At 41.8% G+C, this 20035-nt stretch overlaps 1 protein-coding gene across 3 annotated transcripts; it reads right to left on the bottom strand.

The window, feature by feature from the left end:
* Positions 1-534: 534 nt before the first annotated feature.
* On the bottom strand, positions 535-18767 carry LOC106945174 (kinesin-1 heavy chain-like). 3 transcript variants are annotated; one of them, XM_015028653.1, is made up of 26 exons: positions 18327-18767; positions 16107-16194; positions 15953-16026; positions 15129-15233; positions 14997-15045; positions 14845-14900; positions 14517-14604; positions 12996-13120; positions 12773-12877; positions 11906-12051; positions 11572-11720; positions 9368-9570; positions 8531-8599; positions 8184-8390; positions 7953-8096; positions 6355-6543; positions 6047-6164; positions 5245-5300; positions 5044-5153; positions 4862-4963; positions 4714-4774; positions 4085-4156; positions 2970-3071; positions 2624-2837; positions 1980-2091; positions 535-1843 (listed from the first exon to the last, which is right to left on the bottom strand). In XM_015028653.1, exons 1-26 carry the CDS (start codon positions 18450-18452, stop codon positions 1837-1839), a joined length of 2877 nt encoding a protein of 958 aa, XP_014884139.1. In that variant the 5' UTR covers positions 18453-18767; the 3' UTR covers positions 535-1836. The 3 variants fall into 3 exon arrangements, with proteins under 3 accessions (XP_014884139.1, XP_014884141.1, XP_014884140.1); XM_015028655.1 differs by having other exon boundaries at positions 6355-6537; XM_015028654.1 differs by having other exon boundaries at positions 535-1840; positions 18327-18452.
* Positions 18768-20035: the final 1268 nt, after the last annotated feature.

Below are 20035 nucleotides of genomic sequence, written 5' to 3'. Positions count from 1 at the left end.
TAGGGACCAACAAGCTCCCAAAGAATGCAGGAAAATATTTTTCCCCCCAAAAAACAAAAAGTCATGCCATAGAGGGTTAAGCTGCTAATAAATCACAGACCAAGACAGTGGCTATTAACATTCAGCAGGACCTGAATTGGGGGCATTGTCAAGAGCCTAATGTTTTCCTGCTTTATCCAGGCGAAGACTAGTATTTAAATACGTTTGCCATCACTGTCTGGTCAGAACACAGAAGAGTGTTGAATTTCACCCAACTGACCAAACTGTTAGCTCATACGAAATAAAAATTTGACATGATGTCCAGGAACGAGCCAAGAGCCACCAAGTGATCCAAGAGTCCAAGATGGAAGGATGGAGAGGAGGCCACTCCGACTAACAAAGGAGCTGCTTCAAAAACCCTCAGGTGAAATTTGCAAGCTTAGGCATGGGGGTGGTAGTGGTACATCACACAAAGTGGAAGGACAAAGGAAGAATATGGACTTGATTTGAGGCTTTATCTCAAACCAAAAGCTAGATGAACACAGGTTGGTGTTCTGGCAGCACAATGATCCCAAACACACAAGAAAACTGGCAGGAAAGTATTAAGCTACTGGAGTAGCCTTGATCTCAACTCTTGGCTGAAAACCAGTCAGCTTAACTGAGGTCTACCACTTGTCATACACAAATATCAAATATCCAGTTAAATTATTCCAGAAGCTTGTTGATGCCACTGAAAAGTGTTTTGGTGAAGTCAAGTTTATTTGTCTAGAATATTTAAGCACTTTACACAATACAAACGTGACACAAAAATAAAGAAGAGTAATAAAAAAAAAAAGTGATCCAGACTGGAATGTTCCAGTTATTATTGATCAAAGGGAACTCGAAGCAAATTGGCTTTTAGCCTTGATTTAAGGGAACTCTGTGTTTCAGCAGTTTGGTAGTTTTCTGTGAATTTATTCCAGATTTGTGGCGCATGGAAACTGAATGCTGCTCCTCCATGTTTGGTTCCAGGAATACAGAGGAGAACCAGAGACAGAAGACCTGTTGCTATGACAGCAGCAGATCTTTAATGTATTTTGGTGCTAAGCTGTTCAGTGATTTATAAACTAACAAAACATTAAAACTGGAGCAATGTGGGTGAATCTGTTTGTCTATGGTGTATTTCCCTAGTTTTAGTGAGATCGCCAGCAGCAGCGTTTTGAATCAGCTGCAGCTGTTTGACTTTTTAGACAGTCCTGTAAAGACACTGTTGAAGTAATCAATAAAAGCATGAATGAGTTTCTCTTCATCTTATTGGGACATTAATCCTCTAATCCTTGAAATGTTCTTCAGGTGATAGAAGGCCAACTTTGTAACTGTCTATGTGTCTCTGAAGGTTCAGGTCAGAGTCCTTCACTACACCCAGATTTCGGGCCTCATCTCTAATTTTTAGTTGTAATAACTGAAGCTGCATGCTTCACTCCTGTTTAGGTCAAGAAATAATAACATCAGTTTTGTTTCTATTCAGCTGAAGAAAATGACGGCAATTTGTTCTACGCATCTACCCAGCGGTTGAATGGGTTCATGTTCACTTGTTGACATTGTAATGTAGACGGCTAATGTTAGAGGTCTTTGGTGCAGCGTAGGCTCGCTTTCTTTTACAAGCTGCTGATTAATGCGCCGGTGAAAAGAACACAAAGTTCTCACAGTAGAAGCAGAATTTTCTGGGCATTTGCAACAATTTTGCTTGCATTAGCAGCTTGTTAGCCTTAAAGAGCAGCAGTGCTTCTCTATACAGTATGTACACATTTTGACACTGGAGGATTTGTGCAGAGTGTCCAGGTCCAGTCTGCTGGTTTGAGGTCTGTCTGAAGATCCTTAACTGCTGTGAGGTAAAACAAAAGGAAAGTAAATTATTTCTCCTTACTGAAGTTATTTAGCCTCTTCTGTGTTTTTCCCTAGGGAAAGACAGAGTTCTTCAACAGAGAAACAGAGTGATGGAGCTTGATATGTTCTGGTACCTGTCATTGTCCTCTCCAATGGTATCAGACTGGCTGTTCTGCAGTAGTAGGGCTCTGTTGATGCCAATCAAGGGAGACGCTCCGGGCAGCTGGCCCGGTCTGATAGGCTTCACTGGGTTTGACAAAAAGACAGAACACATCAGTTGTAACATTTTAATCAAGAGAAGTTTGTTTAAACGCACATTAAGGTACAATTAAACCAGCTATAAACCATTGCTTCTTCCCTGTCGGCCATCTTTGTTTAATTTGAACTCACATTTGGCCTTGAGAGGTTTTGCGAGATTTCCTGTCTGACATCTGAAAGTTGGTGAGTGAAATCAGTTTGTGTGTTTGAGTTTTATCGCCAAGTGTCTCGGGTTTTGAAAGTTGCCCGACAATTTTAAAAATAAGAAGTATTTCAGTATCTAATTAAAGACTTTGCTGTTTTTTTAGGGACTGATTTGAGTTGCTTTTTTGTAGAGAAAGCCAAAGCATGGGTCCAAAGAGAAGCTATATTTCCTGACAAATTTGCAACATGTGATTCTCTTCACTCTGGCTTCAGAAATATATACAGCTTACCTAAAACCTGACAGATCTACTACCGTAGCCTGCTACGTTACAGCGCCCCTGGCTGCTGATCATCATATTACTATATTTTTGCCCACCTATGACCGCAGAGGCTCTCCTGCCCATGTTTTTGGGCTTGACCGTGTCCTTGATACGCTCCATCTCTTCCTCGTAACGCTTCTTTTCGCGAGCCGCGCTCTCCTTGGCTTCTTTCAGGGCGGCCTCCAGCGCTTGGACCCGCGTCGCCGTGGCACGCAGGCGCTTCTCCATTTTGGGGATCTCACAGCGAAGGCTGGCGTTGTCTCTCACCAGCTGCAGAGAGAGAGAGAGAGAGAGAGAGAGAGAACTGTTAGAGAAAATGCTTCTAAAGGTGGAGACTGCTTGTATGAGAAGCTCATGTGTGTGTGTGTGTGTGTGGGGGGGGGGGTGCTTGTGAGTTTTTACCTGCTTGTGAACTTTGGTGAGCTGCTCAAGGTTGCTCTCCAGGAAGCTGATCTTTTGTTTCTGAGCAGCGCAGGTTTCTGAGTCATCCATGTCCTGCCCATTCTGTCCAAACATATCAAAGAGTTTTAACTTTTATATTAAAAAAAAATGTTTTAGACATATTTGTTAAAACCCTCACTGTGTCGTGACAGTTCAGTATGAGACAGATAATCTGTGAAAAGATGGAGTTTTGTCTGAAGAAATGAACTACTCCCAATCAAAAACAACCAATCAGAGCCAGGAGGTGGGTCTTAGTGCTGTTAATCAGACCCATGTACTCGCTGCTAAATGTACTAATGGTGCAGAAACATCTCACCATTACAGGAAAAACTCTTACTGGCTGTTGTTGGTGACTATGCCAGCTAACTGCCTTAGCATTCACAACAGACTCTGCTAGCTCACTGTAGCAGACAAAAAGGGCCCGCCTCCTGACTCTGATTGGCTGTTTCTAGACACCACTGGGAGATAACAAAGGATCTTGATTTTTTTTCACAGATTATCTGTCTCATATGTGACAGTTTCAACAAATATATAAAAGAAATATATATTTTCTGTATAAAAGTTTTAAGTTTTAAGTTTGTCCCATTTTGGCACATTACAATCCCAAACCCCAATCTATTTATTTTACACAACTGCAAACTTATCAGGCTGAGCCTTTAAAGCCGACACTAAATCTGAGGCTAAAGGACATGATTAGTAGCAGATTTGCATTTTTGTGTGAGTGAACGGGAAAAGCCTGGATGTGCCTCTTTTCATCTCGCTGCCATCTGCCCCGGGCTGACGGCTGAAGATGAGCGCCATGCTGAAGCCCCGGGCCCCTGATTTACATCCGCTACCTTTAAAGAATCAGATGGCCTACTTATCGCAGACGCTCTCTGTTGTGTTCCCTGGACTCATTAAAAAACCATCAGGGTGCAAATGAAGCTCAGCACCACAGCAGCGCAAAATTGGAAGAAGTTTTTTCTGATCGCTGATGATGATGATCGCCACGTGGAAATGGCGTGTTGGTGGCTTTCAACCAGCAGGCAGCATGCGTGTTTTGGTCTAAAGATCAAACAGAACATGACAAGTTCTACCTTTCTTACTCTTCTGGATAAATCCTGTACGAAAAGCTTCCGCAAACTGTGGAGTGTCTGCAGCTCCCGAGCCTGAAAAAAGAAGGTGGCAGAAAAGATTAAGCTGTATGTCTTGTCCATTATTAGACCTCATAGACAATCAATTAATATCTTCCTTCTCTCCTTATCCTCCTCCATTGTCTATCTGGAGCAGTCATTGGGAAAGACGCTGGCAACACCCTGGTGACCCCGGATAATTAAATGTTCAGGGTGAACATAACCATCAAAAGGCCTCAGGTCTCCATCCGTTGTTCCTCACTATCTTTTCGTGCACTTCTGAGTTTTTAATGCACTTCTGAGAACAATGGACTTGAATGAATCTGTTCTCGATAGTCACACAGACACACACACTTATTGGCACCTCTGCTAAAGAAGTGTAGAAACCCCCAACACAGGCTAGCATAATCTCACACTGAAACACTAAACCAGTTATTTCTATTAAATGTATTCGGAGGCAGAAACATCCAAGAAAAATCAGCACAGTTATTGGTGCTTCTAATAATCGCTTCAAATGAATGTAGCAAGAAATTATTTTGATCAGAAATATGTACTAAGTAAATTTGTCTCCTATAATGGAGGTAATAACTGACCACAGTCTCCTCCAGTCCTTTCAGGTCCTGCCTGGCCTGCTCTCGTCTGTCCTGTAGCAGCCTGCAGAGCAACAATAACGTTATTACCACCTACAGGTTGTCATGCCGACAGCAACAGCTTCCCTTCTGACCAAACGACAACGTTTACGTGAGCTCCTGCAACTGGCGGCCCTTCTCCTGGTCGGCTGCTTTCAGCTTCTCGTGCTCCACTTTCAGCCTCTCCTGCTCCAGCACGATCTCCTGGTTGGAGCTGCAGGGACCGCAGGAACACATTCAGCACAGCTGCACGCTCTCTAACAACAGAGGGAGGTTTTCAGACTTCGCTCTTACTCCTGCAGCTCCGTGATCAGCTTCTCCTTGCTGTCCAGTTCATCTCTCAGGCTGCTGATCTGCTTCTGATGGGCCTCTCGGTGAGACTGGATCTGCTTCTCCACAGCCTCCTGGACACACACATGTGTGCAAACACACACAACACACGTGATTACATGTCACAGCAAGGTTAAGAAGTGAAGGCGTAGAGGCGTAGAATACCTTGACTTCATTGGCGGACTGGATCTCATTCTCTTTCTCCATGGCATTTACTTTCTCTGAAAAAAAAAGAAGTCATTTTGCAGAAACTTCACCAAAATTTGGTGAACCTTTTCTGTGTTGATTATGATGTTTTGGATCTGTGTTTTGTTGAAAGACTCATTTTAACAGGAACACAAGTTGTAGCAAGAGAATAAAGTCGTAGTAATCCAAGATGAGTCATAATATTAATATGAGAATAAATATTACCAGAAAATGGTTGCATATTAGGAGAATGGGGAAGTAATTTTACGAGAATAATAACAAATACAACTACTTGCTTTCCTTTCATTAAAACTCCCTTTTTTCTTGTAGTTTTACAGCTTTCTTCTGATAATATTGTGTCTTTATTCTAATACAACAACTTTATGTCACAGTATTCTAACTTTATTCTCCTAGTTTCTATGAAACCTCAATGAAATTACCATTTTCTGGTAATATTTATTCTCATATTAATATTATGACTCATCTTGTATAGGGCCCTATATAAAGGGCTCAGCCCTTTATATGTATGATTACCCTTCCCACACGGATGGGGCCCAATTGAACCTCAATCTCTTACATCTGACCACCAATAGAGATTTAAATATTTGGCCTCTATTACAAATTGTTTAATGCATCCAAATTTAATTGTAACCACAGGTGGCATATTTTTCTGGTCCCCCGATTTATCTCAGTCAAGTCGTTCTAATCTTGACTTTCCGTCAAATGGCGTCAAGTAAACTGTGTCTGAGTTTGAAGCTAACCCAGTTTCGCTGACGCTCACCCTCAGCTCTGATCCTGACGATCTCGTCGTTCAGAAGGTCCACGTTCTCCTCCAGCTGTCTCTTCTTGTGCTCCACATTCTGGAGGCTGTCTGTCAGGGACTTGATCTTAGCCTCGTACTGACCGCCGGCAGGAGAGGAGAGACAACACACATGGTACACACACAAACATTCTCCATGAACGCTTGTTTTAAAAGCACCCCTAAAATGTTATATCTGCAGACAAGTTTGGCGTATGACCATAAGATCTGAACGGTGCGTTACTGTAGCGACGGTGTGCATGATCGTGGATGGATGGAGCAGCGGTTACCTGGGAGACACGGAGCTTGCAGGCGGTCAGGTCGCTCTCCGTCTCCTCCAGCTTCTGGCTTCTCTCGGCCTGGCTGCTCTCCAGCTGTTTGCTGCGCTTCACCATGGTCTTCACCTCGGCCTTCATCTTGCTGATGTAGAGCCGGGCCACGGTGAACTCCTCATCGATGAGCCCGCTGCTCTCCTGTTGCTGAGAGGTTAAGAAACGGCACATTGTGGCTTCGGTGTACAACGGGTACCGTTAACTGGGTGTGTGTTTCGATGGAAGTAGCAGCAGTGCTGTCGGTGCTGATATGAAGGGTTTGTATGTCTGCAGATAAATATTTTTGCATGTTTTTTTAAAACAAACAGCAAAATCACAGGAAATTTCACTTGTGCAAGTTTCATCTGATATAACTTATAGCTGACTAACAGATAACAGAAGCTATAGTAGCAAACGCACGCAACACTGGATGTCTAAGTCATGTACACGCCTCTGCTTTTGTCTGTTATCCTACTAAACTCAGATACATGAAACAGTAGAAAAGTGTCGTATTTACAACACGTCTGAGCTCCTCTTTCAGCCAGTTTTGAACACATGAACCAGATTATCATCATGTTCTTGTTTTCTTAACCTGCTGCATCCAAATAGGTATTTTCAGATGGAGACATGCTTTGTAAATCAGCCCTTTCCTTTTTGTCTTCCATGTGAACAGTGTTACATTTGTATTATGTCCTTCATCAGGGATTTTAGTGTGTGGCCTGAGCCCAATTAGGAGACTTCCATAACAATTAACTACTAATTGCAGTTCTGGGTCGTTGATTTGACCCAGCTCCCTGTAATGTTTAACCATGAGCTATCTGAAATGCATGAAAAAAATATTAAAGGAGCGCCATCTTGTGGCCTAGAAAATACTCTGCCTTTCAAAATTATTCACATCTTTAACAGGCAGTATTTTGTGTTTCCAGGCACATAGTGCTATTTGACAGCACAACCAAGAAACTATGCTAACTTCAGTTGTTATAAGAATGCTGTATATATGGAATATTACTTACAAGAAATTTGACTTTGTAATTTAACGCCTTGAAATTGGATTTCTGTCTTTTTAAAAACTCCTGCTCTTTCTGAAACTCTGCATTAAGGAAGTCATCACAACATGACTTCTCTGTTAACACCTTAACAATGTTTTTACCAACATTGAGAAGCAGCTCCTATAATGAGCTCAACAGATGAACACTTCCTCCAGGTGCTTGCTAATTGCTGCTGGCTAGTCTGAGGAGCACAGTGCTCTAAGGGGTGGAAGCTTGGAAGCTGCAGCTCCAAGGAGGAGCTTTGTCCTCAAAGGCACAGCTAGGTCCACCCAGGTGTTTTGCATAGTTGAGTGGTTGCCATGGAGATTACAGGATTTCTCAAACATGCATGAAAGAATCAAAGCAACACTCCAGGTTTATTTGTGATGAAGTAATAACACTATAACATGATATAAAGCTAAAAAAAAAAAATCGATTTTCTGTCAAACATAGGGAGAACATTTTCTAGACTTTTTTTGTAAATCTCTTCTAATTCAGAAGTTTGAAAAACACAGATTTGTTCTTGTAATGTGAAAACGAGGGACACACCTTCATGTCATTGCTTCCCACTGCGATGCCAATCTCAGCCAGGTCTTTCAGCAAGCACGACATCATCTCAGTGACCCTCTTCTTCTGGTGGTTGGTCATCTCCTTCAACTTCTGCAGCTCCGAGTCAATGGAAGCCAAGGAGCTCTGAGGATGGATGGAGGCGGTAACAGTCAGTGTGAGGAAGAGAGTTCCCAGCAGCACTCCAAACACCTGAGGCCGAGACAGCCTTACAGACTTCTGGTTCAGCTCCTCGCTAAGCGCCTCAAACTCCTTGGTTTTGTCCTCAACCTCCTGGCTCTTCTGGTCGTAGTTGACAGCCAGCTCCTCCAGCGCCTGCAGCACCTCCTTCACCTCCTCCTTGGAGGCTTCGTTCTCAGCCAGCAGCCGGTTCAGCTCCGTCTGCAGGGTGTTGTGGTCGCTGCGGGAGGACTCCAACAGCTGACATGGTGGGGGGAGGAAAAGGATGTTCACTGTGATGTGAATCCCAGGATTCACACTGGGTCAGGAGAGGAGAGGAGAGGAGAGAGAGAGAGAGAGAGAGAGAAAGAGAGAGAGAGAGAGAGAGAGAGAGGCATCACCTCTTCCTGATCCAGCAGCTGCTGCTTCAGCTTCTCCACCTCCTGGGACTGCTGGTTGATCTCATCGTCCTGGACAGCAGGAAGATACAAAACAAGTCATCCAATAATCTGGTAGTTGCAGGAGCAGCATCCTGCAATATTTAGATGTCGCTCTGCTTCAGCACACCTGGTTCCAATATTAGCTCATTAGCAGAGCTCTGTAGAGCTTGACTGCATGCTAGTAATGCAATTTCACCATTTTATTCCAGTTTGTAGGACAAGGCACGAAGGGGTATCGATAAATCGGCCAGCTGATAAATCAGCCCCAATTTCCTTAATTTTGGGTGATCGCCCGTTGCTCACATGTGAAGCCGATCTTATTCATCAATCTTATTTACGTCAGCAAAGGTCTAAAAATCAACCACTGTCCTGTTCTGTTCTCCTGTGGGAAAGGTTTGACTGTTAGCCAGGTAATGTCTGCACGCTCGCAGTTAACAAAAGTTATCCCACTGTTGCCAACTCAGCAAATTTTTTTTGCTATATTTGTCGGAGAAAAAATTGGTATCTGACAAAATTGGAAAATCAGGTTTCTTAAAGATCAGTGATCGACCAGAAAACTGCAATCGGTGCACCCCTACATCTGAAAGTTGCAGGACTCTGGATCTAGAAGACTCCAATTTGAGATCACTGCTTTACTTATTTTTAGAAGCCAGTTGCGCCATCTGCTGTCAAGAAGAAATACTGCACCAGCTACTGACTCCAACCCATGCAGAAATCTCAACTTTGTTTTCCCTAACGTTCCTGGACTGTTTTCTGTGGGTCTTGGGTCGTTGACAGGCAGTGAGCCAGAACAGTTACCTTGTCGTCCAGCTCCTTGTACAGCTTGGCCATTTCTGCTTCGTACTTCTCCTTCTCTGGACCTGTGAGAGCCACTCCGGGCAGGCTGCCCAGGGAAGGCTTGGGCGCAGCCTTATCATTGTTGTTGAGAGCAGCATCCAGTGACACCACCTCAGCTTTAGCCTTTTCTTTGTCAAACTGCTCCTCCACTGGCACGCTCTCTCCTGCAGGGGGCAGCAGAGGCGTCATGTTCTTGTGTTAAGTGAGAATGGGATTGGCCCCGGTCTCGCCACGGCCGCCTTTTAAGGAGAACTGCTGTGATTTTGCTCATGACACTGCTAACGTGGAGACAAAGGATGCTTTGTTTTGGACCTAAAAATAAACCAGTGTGTGACTCAGATTCAGAGTGAATTGACAGGAATACCCTGTGTGCATGACTGAAGAGCTTCTCCCTCTACACACTCTAAAATCTTCTGAGTTCATTCTTTAATCCGACAGTTTAGTTCATGCTGGTAGGACAGACATTAGATCAAACATTGTGACTCAATTTGCTGGGTTTGAGAAGAGACCAGAAGGAGCCTCATCATTCTTTACAGATGAACTTTGTTAAACTTCTGCAACCAATTAAGAAATGTTAGCTGGTAATCTGATGCTGTTTCTTCAATATTAATGTGAGCGGGTCATATTAATCACTTTAGTTTACTTCAGAGAGTTTCTTCACTTAAAACAGTCCTCCGTCTGTTTATTGGTTAGCATGAGCTATTGCTAACAGTGTTCAAAATTCACATTTTGACCAAAGAATAAAACTTAAAGTCAATATATACAGGTTCTTTTTATGTTTCAGATTAAATATGAATTCTGACAAATCCAGTTTGTCAAATCTTATTTACCATAATTTTTGTTTGGACTATGAATCGTTCTTTTCAGCCCACCCTTTGAGTAGCACAAGCTAATGCTAACTATGTTCAACATTCATATGTCGACCAAAGAATATGCCTTACAGTGTATATAGGCAGGCTATATTTTATGTTTTAGATTGTATGAATTCCGCCAAATCATTTGTCCAATCAGTTTCTTTCAGATTATAAATCATTCTTTTCAACCCACTCTTTGCTACCGTTAGCCTTAGGGATTAGTTTTGGATTAAAATTCAAACCTAATGTTGGGCGATCAGGTGAAAAAAAAAATCACATTATTTTTCTTCACATTGTAATTTTAAATGAACAATTCAGATTCTAAGGTAGCAGCTACTAAGAATATTTACCTACTCACAGATATAAAAAATATTTAAGAAAAAAATTGCAGCTTGGGAAGCTGAGATACTTTGGCGCAATGCTACTTGACACGCTATTGGCTGGTGTTTGCAAAGCAGCCAATGCTTGGTGCTAATTGGCCAAATCCCAAAGAGTGGTGATATTGAATACTGTGGATGTTAGCTTCTGTGGAAGTGCTAAAATAGTTTCCACTGTGCATATTAATGCATGTTAAGGTATATTTGGTGTTTTAACTATCAAGATAAGCTAAACCGTCATTATAAGTTAATCTCATGCTCTGCTAGAAGCAAATGTCTAAAAATAAAGATGGACTTTGAGCAAAGACTTAAAAGTCTGAACAGCCTCAGTGGTTTGGATATCAAAAGGTAAACTGTTCCAAAGTTTAGGGCCACAAATAGCAAAGTCCCAAACAAATATGTTTTAGTACAACCATAAAATAATGCTAATCAAGTCTACACTACTTCTTAAAGTATCTTCTCCATCTTTTAAAAGTTCTTTAATAATGGTAGGCTGAGTACAGTGTGAGAGGTAAACTTTACAGCCCTCCTTCATAATTTTTCTAAAATTTCCTGGCAGTAGTCAAACACTCAAATCCTGAAAGACTACTCTCATGAATTCACATTAAACTATAATAAAGCCAAGGTAGATGCATACCACTGATGCCTGTTGATGCATATTCTATGTATACCAAGTATTGTGTTGCCACCATCTAATGAACACTCATGTCTATTTTAGCTCATACTCAGTAGGTTAGGGTTAGGTTCCAGGCCACGCCAATCACACTTCATGTTAATCCACAGCCATAATGCACCTCAGCAGCTGTTTAACATTCAAGACATTGGGTTATTTTTCAGATCAACAGGCCTGTCTTTCATCCTCATGCTTCACACACCAGCAGCAGTGTATTCATCATGTAAAAGGACAGTGTGTTTTGGAGCAGCTGGCCCTCACCTTTCCTCCAGCGATTGAGCTCCGTCTCCAGCCAGGTGATGGTGGTCCTCAGAGTCTTGTTCTTCTCCTTCTCCTTCTCCCACTTCTTCTTCCACTGCTCTGCGGTCAGCTCCACATTCAGACTCACCGTGTTTTTGATCGTCTTTGCCCTGTTGAGGAAAGTCACAGTTTTCATTCATGGCGTGAGTAACCGAGTCTATCCCAAAGTTGTTTTTGTTTTTTGTTTTAGCCAAGTCCTTTTCCATAAGCACCTTCTTGACTGTTGAGGGAAAAAAATGCAACTCTTCATGAAACCAAACAATACAAGACAGCCTGTCTGTGTATGCCTCTGTACCTCTGTCCAAACAGCAGAGTGGACCTGGTCTCTGCATCATTAAAAGCAGAAGGTGAGCAGCAGATGACCATAGTTGTCCGACAGTTTCCTCCCAGGGAGTCCTGCAGGATCCTGGTCATCTTACTGTCTCTGTACGGTACGTAGCTCTGGAACGAAGAGGGAAACATAAAGCAGCTGTAATTGTTGAGTTTTACATAATGTCGTAGGTAGCGGTAATTTAAACTACATACGTGTTCTGCCACAAGTCATTCCAATCAGAAAGAAAACGTAAAAAAAAAATACATGCTTCCATCCTAACACAGTGGAGGGTGTCGTAGCTGGAGCTACAATAAGCCCTTTAATAAAGTCAGCTGACCTTTGTTATGATTACAGAAAGTCTGGCCTTTTAAACAAAAACATAAAACAGTTCCTCCAGTTTTTTAAGATTCTGAATGTTTGAAAATTCAGCCAAAATCAACAGAGACTTGCATTTTTTCTACGCTAATGCGTAATAGTGAGTTTACTGCTAATTTTTGATACAAAATGGTCAAAAACATTGGGTTTGAGTGAGTTCTAACTCACACCTTCAGGTGGCAGTGTTTCTTCCTTCTACAACACTCCTGCCTCAGCATTACCTGATGTAAAGTTATAGTCGGTGATCATTAAAGGTGACAAACACAAGCCGTAATACAATCCAGTTTAGCAAACTGAACTAATCTCAGTCCAAACCCAGCTGCTCTGTGAAGGCCTCAGAGGTTAGTTAGAGAATATTAGAGAGCAAACGGCATCATGAAGACCGAGGCTGTTTAAAGCAGTGTTAGGTTATGAAACAATATCGCAGACAGTGAACACCTCCATCATCTGGATATCCTGTGTGAGCTGTCTCACCGAGCCCTCCGCCAGAGCAGAGATGACGTTACCCAACGACGACAGGGACTTGTTGATCATCTTCGCTTCATCCAGAACTGTTCCCTCTGCTCCGGTTTTACCCACCTGCCAAGAAAATAAACCCAAGGAGCCTCATTAATCTCTCTGTCTGTGAAAAAAATGTCTTGCAACAAATCAATTTTATGACAATGCTATAATGCTATAAATTAGGGGGGAATCTTACTTTTTCACTCCCTGCCAGATCGACGAGGTAGAGTTTGCCGGTCAGCTTCTGCTCAGTCTGGGTGTTTTCCTGCTTGATGTTGATGAGGAAGATGCTGTGACTCCGGGAGCTGTGCTCGTTCATGTCTGAGGGGGACAGAGACAAACTGAGCAATATCCAGAAAAATGACGAGACACTAATGGGGGAAATATTGAGGTATTCAGATGTTGTTCAAGGAGCTCAAACCTTGAACAACATGTAATTTAAAGTTGCATCTAAAACTAGCTAACCCTCATTGCAAAGTAAGTTTGCTTTGAGAGTTTACAGTATCAATATATGCTTCATTCTTCCTCCTCCAGATACGTACAAATGAATCCCCCTGAAAATCATCCAAAAACATATCCAACTTATCTATAAAATTTATGCCAAATTGTGTTTTTGGTGTGCATCTTACAGTTGAGGCATGGAAACCTCTAGTGTTTTGTATTTTCCCCATCAAATGGAAAGTAGTGGTTTTCTCTTTCTGCCACCAGGTGGTGGAGACACTTTTTTTTTCCAACTATAAACTTAGAAATTAATCCTCCAACTGGCCCATGCTGTATTTATGTGTAAGTTCACATATTTTTAGTGAGACGATGACCTATTATCTGAACTTTACATGGTATAAAATGTCATTAACAGCCTAAATATCTGAGCTGATCTATCTCAAGCACACCTGATGCGTTTAATCAGGGGCTTCGTTAGCTGAGCACACCTGTGATTTGAGATGTTTGAGTATTCTGTTGCAGTAGTCATCGAAATTACCCTTTCCATGACTACTGCAAGTGTAGCAGTGTTGATTTTGGATCAAATCCTTGGAATCTTAGATTTATTTAACCTGTTTTTATGTAATCTATTTGTTCTAAACATCTGAACAGTTGTGAATGTCAGCTATAAATATAATTGGCATTAATAGTAAGTATAGTAAGTATGTTGAATTAATTGTGGTATAGATGCCAACCAGTGAAAGCATTTTAGCTTCTTGCTAAATTATTGTATTCCTTCTCCACATTTTTTTTCACATTACAAAAACAAATTTCAGTATATTTGGGGGAATTTTATTTGACAGACCAATACAAAATAGTGCATAGCAGTGATGTTTACAAAAAAATTGCGAGTTTTATTTTTACTTTTTAGGATAAATATCTGGTCTACAAAACAACAAAAAGTGTTACCAAAAAATCAGTATCAACTAAAGTCAGAATCATCAGGTCAGGCCTTTTAAGGATTGGCGATTGGCCAGAAAAGTGCAATCGGTGCACTCCTAGTGAAAAGCTGAATGGGTGTGGATACTTTTGCAAGGCACTAGTTACATCCCATTTCCCACCCCACAAAAAGACCAGGCGCTCTCAACTTCACTACTCATTACATTTTAGAAAAAGTAAAGGAGTAAAGATTGAGGAGGCGGCCACTTGGCATTGAGTGTGGCGGCAGTCAGGAGACCCACTGAGGCTGAACCCATGAGAACCAGCAGCTCTGAAGGCGCTCAGTGTGCAAACTCACTTGTGACGGCCACGTGTCTGTTGTTTTTGCCTTCGTCTATGGCATCCATAACTTCCTCAGGGCTGCACACGAAGCGCTCGGTACATCCCTGCGGACACAAAGGCACATCACAAAGAAGCACTGTGTTCAGCTACTGCACAGCCACACAGAGACCTGGTTATGAAGGGCGAGACCATGACATAGTGCAGGGGGAACCGTGGAGAAAAAGTGACTCCCGTTACTTCATCTTCCCTGTATTTCCAATCTTTCTCATCTGATCACATAAATGCTGAACTATTAATAGCTCAGGGCAACAAAAAAACGCCAATGAATCCAGGAGATGTCTCACCTTGACAAAGGGCACCCTGTTCTTGTCTTCATGCACTGAAAGGTTTGTCTTCGTTACTGTAGAGAAAAGTCAAGGTCAACACGGCTACAGTTAGTGTGCTGTCAGAAGGTAAAAGCACATTGAAGCAGGGCACAAGAAACCCAAACCCCTACCGTCCAACAAGTCTCGGATTTTGTCCAGATAGATTTCAAAATATGAAACCTGCCAAACAAAAGCTCTATAAGAGAAGCTTTACAAACTGTGACGATGTGAGCTCTTTGTTGTTTGATCGGGCGATTACATACTTTGATGTGGAACTCCGAGTTCTCATCCATGGAGTAAATGTAGTTGAAGATGTCTTGGACAATTCTAGGAATGATTCCCATCATTTCTGGGTCATGAAGCTTCCCCTTCGGAGGAAAATATTGAAAGAAAAAAGTGAGAAATGATGGCAGAATCCGCTAAGTGTCTGCTAAATTTAGTCTACAGCACTGGAAGTGGGTTCCATCTTTTGCTTTTTTGTCCATCTTATATGTTTCAGATCTACCAAATAATTTTAGAGTGTCTTCACACCTCATAGTCTGGTAGACTCGGTTCAACTGAGGACCAAACTTACGACATTTGTTACATTTTCAGCTGGTGAGGTTCACTTTCACACTGCACTGGCTCAAATATACCAACCCCTCTGAAAAACCTTTTCACCTCTTCGCCTATAGTGAGAACCACTGAAAGAAACAATGCAAAAACCTCTGGAGAAGATATGAGCGCAGTTTTTAGCAGTTGGGGGATTTCTCTTTTGTCTTTAGTTAAAGACCAAGAGACATTTCTATGCAAATTAACTTTATTTGACACAGGTTCATCCAGTCGAGAAGGTTCCCCACTGTTCCATGTTTTCTTAACAGACATTGACTCTCACTGTCGTTCTCTGGAGTCCTAAAGCCCAAGAAATGGTTTTGTTGCCATTTGCAGACTGATGGATGTCAATAACTTTATTTCTCATCTGTAGTGCTTTTTTTGTTTGCCATATGTTGGATGATCTCAGATGTTTAAGTTGAAAGAGAAAAGCAAAAACAGAAGAAAAAGGCAACTACTGTTTTACAGCTTTGTATGCAACAGCCCTTTGCATTACCTCCATTGTGTGTGTTTTTCCAGACGAAGTCTGCCCATAAGCAAATATCGTTCCGTTATATCCCTCCAGAACATCTGCAGAGTTTAGAAAACCCTGTGAGCACCGACTTTGAACTTGCAAGACTTTGTTGTGTTGAACTAATATCAAGGCTTACCTTTGACGATCTTCAGAGCCACAGCGTTGTAGAACTGCACCTGAGTGGTGTTGGACTGGAACACGCGGTCAAAGTGGTACGGCTTCCCCTGGTAGCCACAAAGAGAGGATGAAGTACTTCCACTTTGTAAGACAGAGGGGGCCAGCATGTGAAGTCATTGCATGTAAACCAGTCACATCAGCAAGAGGAACTCTTGTTTCAAATCCTGAACCTTCATGCTACAAAGCAACAATGTCAATCACTGTACAACCTCCCAAAATAACACACTTTCACTTTTTTTTAATCTAAGAGGCATTTGGATTTTGAGCCAACCTTCAGAACCAGCTTTCAACTTACCTTTACAATTACAATTAACTTGGTGTTTTTGGGTGTGTCTCTTAACAGCTTTACAAACATTCATTCTTCTTTGAAAAACAGCTGAAGCTCAGTCAGACTGGATGGAGAGTTTCTGTGAACATCAGTTATTTTAGCTTGTTTTGCTCCTCGTCTCAAACTAAGATGAAATAATTTTGGTTTTCAAATACCAAACTGCACGACGCCTGTTGATGTTCACCATATATAATATAATGACTCTGAAGGTAGAGGTAAAACAATTAGAGGCTATCTCTGCTGTCAGTCAAACTCAGTCCACAAGTTAAAACACAAGCTAACCTGTCCTTGTGGTACTATTTGAATTTACCTTGCCTGTAAAAAGTGTTGACCCCCATGGACGTTTTACTCTTTTTATTGCTTTTACAAATAAACCAAAATTGAACAATATTTTTTTGACAAAACATTTTTACAAAAAACCCCTTTAATGTCAAACTGGCCAATTTTTGCTTGTAGTCTCACAATGGGTGGAATGGAAATCACCTGAATGCAGGAAGGTCCATTCACTGGTCTCTTGGTATTCCTGGCTGAATACCATGAAAATGAAAGGACATTCCAAGAAAATCAGAGAAAAAGTTATTAAAAAGTAGAAATCAAGCTGCTGTCCTCTTCACAGACTGTCTGTGAAGAAGGACACTAAAGAGAGAGGACATCAGGTTACCATGACTACACTGAAGGAAACACAAGCTTATTCAGCTGAGACAACAACTGTTGGTTCTTGACCAGTCAAAAGCTTTATGGAGAGTGGCAACGAGAAAGGAACTGTTGAAGAAAAGTCATTTCAAGTGCAGACTAGAGTTTGCCAAGAGGCAAGTGGGAAAAATCCATGGTCAAGTGGAAGAAAGTTGTTTCATGTGATGAGACCAAAATGGAGCTTTTTGTCAGTTCAGACAAGATGCTATGAATTACGGACACCAGAACACTGCACATTGCCACAAACACACCACAAGCACGGTGGTGGGAGCATCAGCCTGTGGGAATCCCCATGCTAAACTTTGCAAAGTTTGAACACTTTTAAATGGAAGAATGGAGAAAAATTACAAACAGCCTGGCAGATCCACACAGACTCTGTGTTGTGATTGCAGCCAAAGTTACATCAACTAAATACTGACTTGAAAGGGGAGAATATTTATGCAGTCACTTATTTTATGTTAAATATTTATGCTTGACATTATGTTGTAGAAATCAGTTTTCAATTTGATATTTAAAGGATTTTTTTTTGTTAATGTTGCATTTTGTTGCTCATGACTGACTTGTAAAAGCAATAAAAATTGAACCACTGGGTGTGATGTGGTGGCGCAGGGGTTAAACACAACCCACATATGGAGGCCTTAGTCCTTGACGCAGCCGTCGCAGGCTCGAGTCCCGGCCTGACGACCCTTGCTACATGACTTCCCCCTTCTCTCATTACCCACTTTCCTGTCAATTAACTATCAAATAAAGGCCACTAGAGCCAATAAAACCTTAAATTAAAAAAGTGAACCACTGTAGGTACTGTCAGTGTGATTAAAATCCTGCAGTTAACAAGCTGAACTAAAACATTTCTGTAATGAAGAGTGGGTCAAAATACTTCTACAACAATGGAAAACACTACAGTGTCTGTTGTTTGAGTCTAATTCTTCATCATCCCTTAAAATGCTTTTTGTCTGAACAACTGGTGATGATTGTTTAGAAATAAAATAAATTTCCCAAGAAGGGGTTCATTCAATGACACGTAAAGTAATTTTTGTTAAAAAACAGTCTTTAGAAATTCAGACTAATAACGCCAACGGATACCATGTCTAATCCCAAAGTAGGCCGGGTTTTGATCACAGAAAGACAACTCCGTTCTTCAGTTCTGCACTCACTCACCGCAATCTGCACGCAGTCGTCTCCAATAAATTTGGGGATGTACTTGTCTCCCCGGGCCACCTCGGCGCTGTTCAGCGGCCTGAAGCGGCACACCACCTTGATGCTGCACTCTCCGGGGTCCGCCATGTCCGCTGCAGTAGATGGAGCGCCACAGGACCTGAAACAGAGCCACTGCTCAGCCGCTGCTCAGCTGAAGAGACAGGCTGAGTCTCCCTGATGCTTGCGGCAAGGAAAACACAGAGTTCCAGCAGCTGGTACTCAACCACTCAGCTGAGGTGAAAAGGAACACATTAGTCCTGAATATTAAGGATAAAATCCCAACCCCAAAAACATAGGGATGTGTCAGCAAATAGAGAGTCTTGAAAAAGATTAGATCAGAGCTCTAAATAAATTGTAAAATGAAAAGAAGTGTCTGGATGTCACTGACTGTGTTATAAAAGAGTCCAGCTGTTAGAGGGCAGAACCAAAGACAGAGCACATGTCCTTCTGTGCAAAGAACAATCACATGGCTCTTCAGGCTGTGTGAAGCTAAAGTAAAAAGGGTTGATAATAGAAGTTATTTTTGGTCTTTCATCTGTTATATCCCCTTTGGCCTCTTTTTCAGCCTTGCCATGCTTCTATAAAATAACAAGATAATCTCAAAGTGCATCAAAAGCATCATAAAAGCAACAAAAAAGAAATTGGCATGAATTTTTAGAGCACAATTGCTGTTTGGAGGTTGTGGACTAACAGGCGTAACAGCAGAGGTCCGATCCCTGACTCCAACATCGGCCAGACGGAGATTTAAAGAGGAGCAGCAAAAGCGATGAGGTGGATTAGCATCACTTGTCAACAACCCATGGTGTCATCCAGGACGTGTTGCTGTGGAATATCTTTTCTGCTAACCTGATGTTGAGCTGTTAGCATGTCAGGATCGTCACGAGACCGTCATACACCAACAGTCTTCTGTTAAAGTGTAAAATGACACCAAATATAAATCAATGCATGATAAAGAATACAGCAGCGTATATCAATGTACTACTAACATCAGTAATATATGGAACAAATAACAACAGAAGTCAACAGTCAGGTACGAGTCCCACTGCCTTCTCTTGTATTCAAACATAAACTGCTGTAGGAACAAAGGAGTGTTTGTACCTGTTAATTCCAGATTTATTGCAAGTCTGACTGCTGCTGGAGATCCTTCCTCCCCTCAGCATCACCATCCATAATGACTCTTTGAAGAACCTTGGATGATATGAATTAGGATAACATTTTAACATCCCTTGGGATAAATAAAGTAATTTTGAATTGAGTTGAAATCCCAGGAGTTCTGCACTTGAGTTCTTGTGACGGAACAAGATCAGAAGGAACTTCTTTCTTCCCACTTTGGGTAAAAGAACACATTTTGCTCCTCTTGTAGAGCAGTGGTCTCCAACTCCAGCCCTCAGCTACTGCCCTGCAACTTTTAGATACACACACCTGTGAAGGACAGCTAAGGTTTCCTTTTACGCTGTGGATGATTGTTTTCTGCATAAGCTGAACTTTGGTCAAACTGTGTTGACATCTCGGTGCATTTCAAACAATTGGTAGAGATACATTTTTTAATACATCTAGCTGGAGAAAAAGTCATAATATTAACCCAAAGTACGATACTAGTAGTATAACAGTGGCACGAGTTAGGATTAAAGTTTTTATCACAAGGGATTTCCTTTAGCCAACACAATGAG

Source organism: Poecilia latipinna, unplaced genomic scaffold (genome assembly GCF_001443285.1).
Source record: "Poecilia latipinna isolate Pla-1442-1.1 unplaced genomic scaffold, P_latipinna-1.0 Scaffold132, whole genome shotgun sequence".
In the NCBI taxonomy this organism is placed as follows: domain Eukaryota; kingdom Metazoa; phylum Chordata; class Actinopteri; order Cyprinodontiformes; family Poeciliidae; genus Poecilia; species Poecilia latipinna.
The sequence above is the reverse complement of the archived record's forward strand: the minus strand, read 5'-3'. Positions and strand labels throughout refer to the sequence as shown.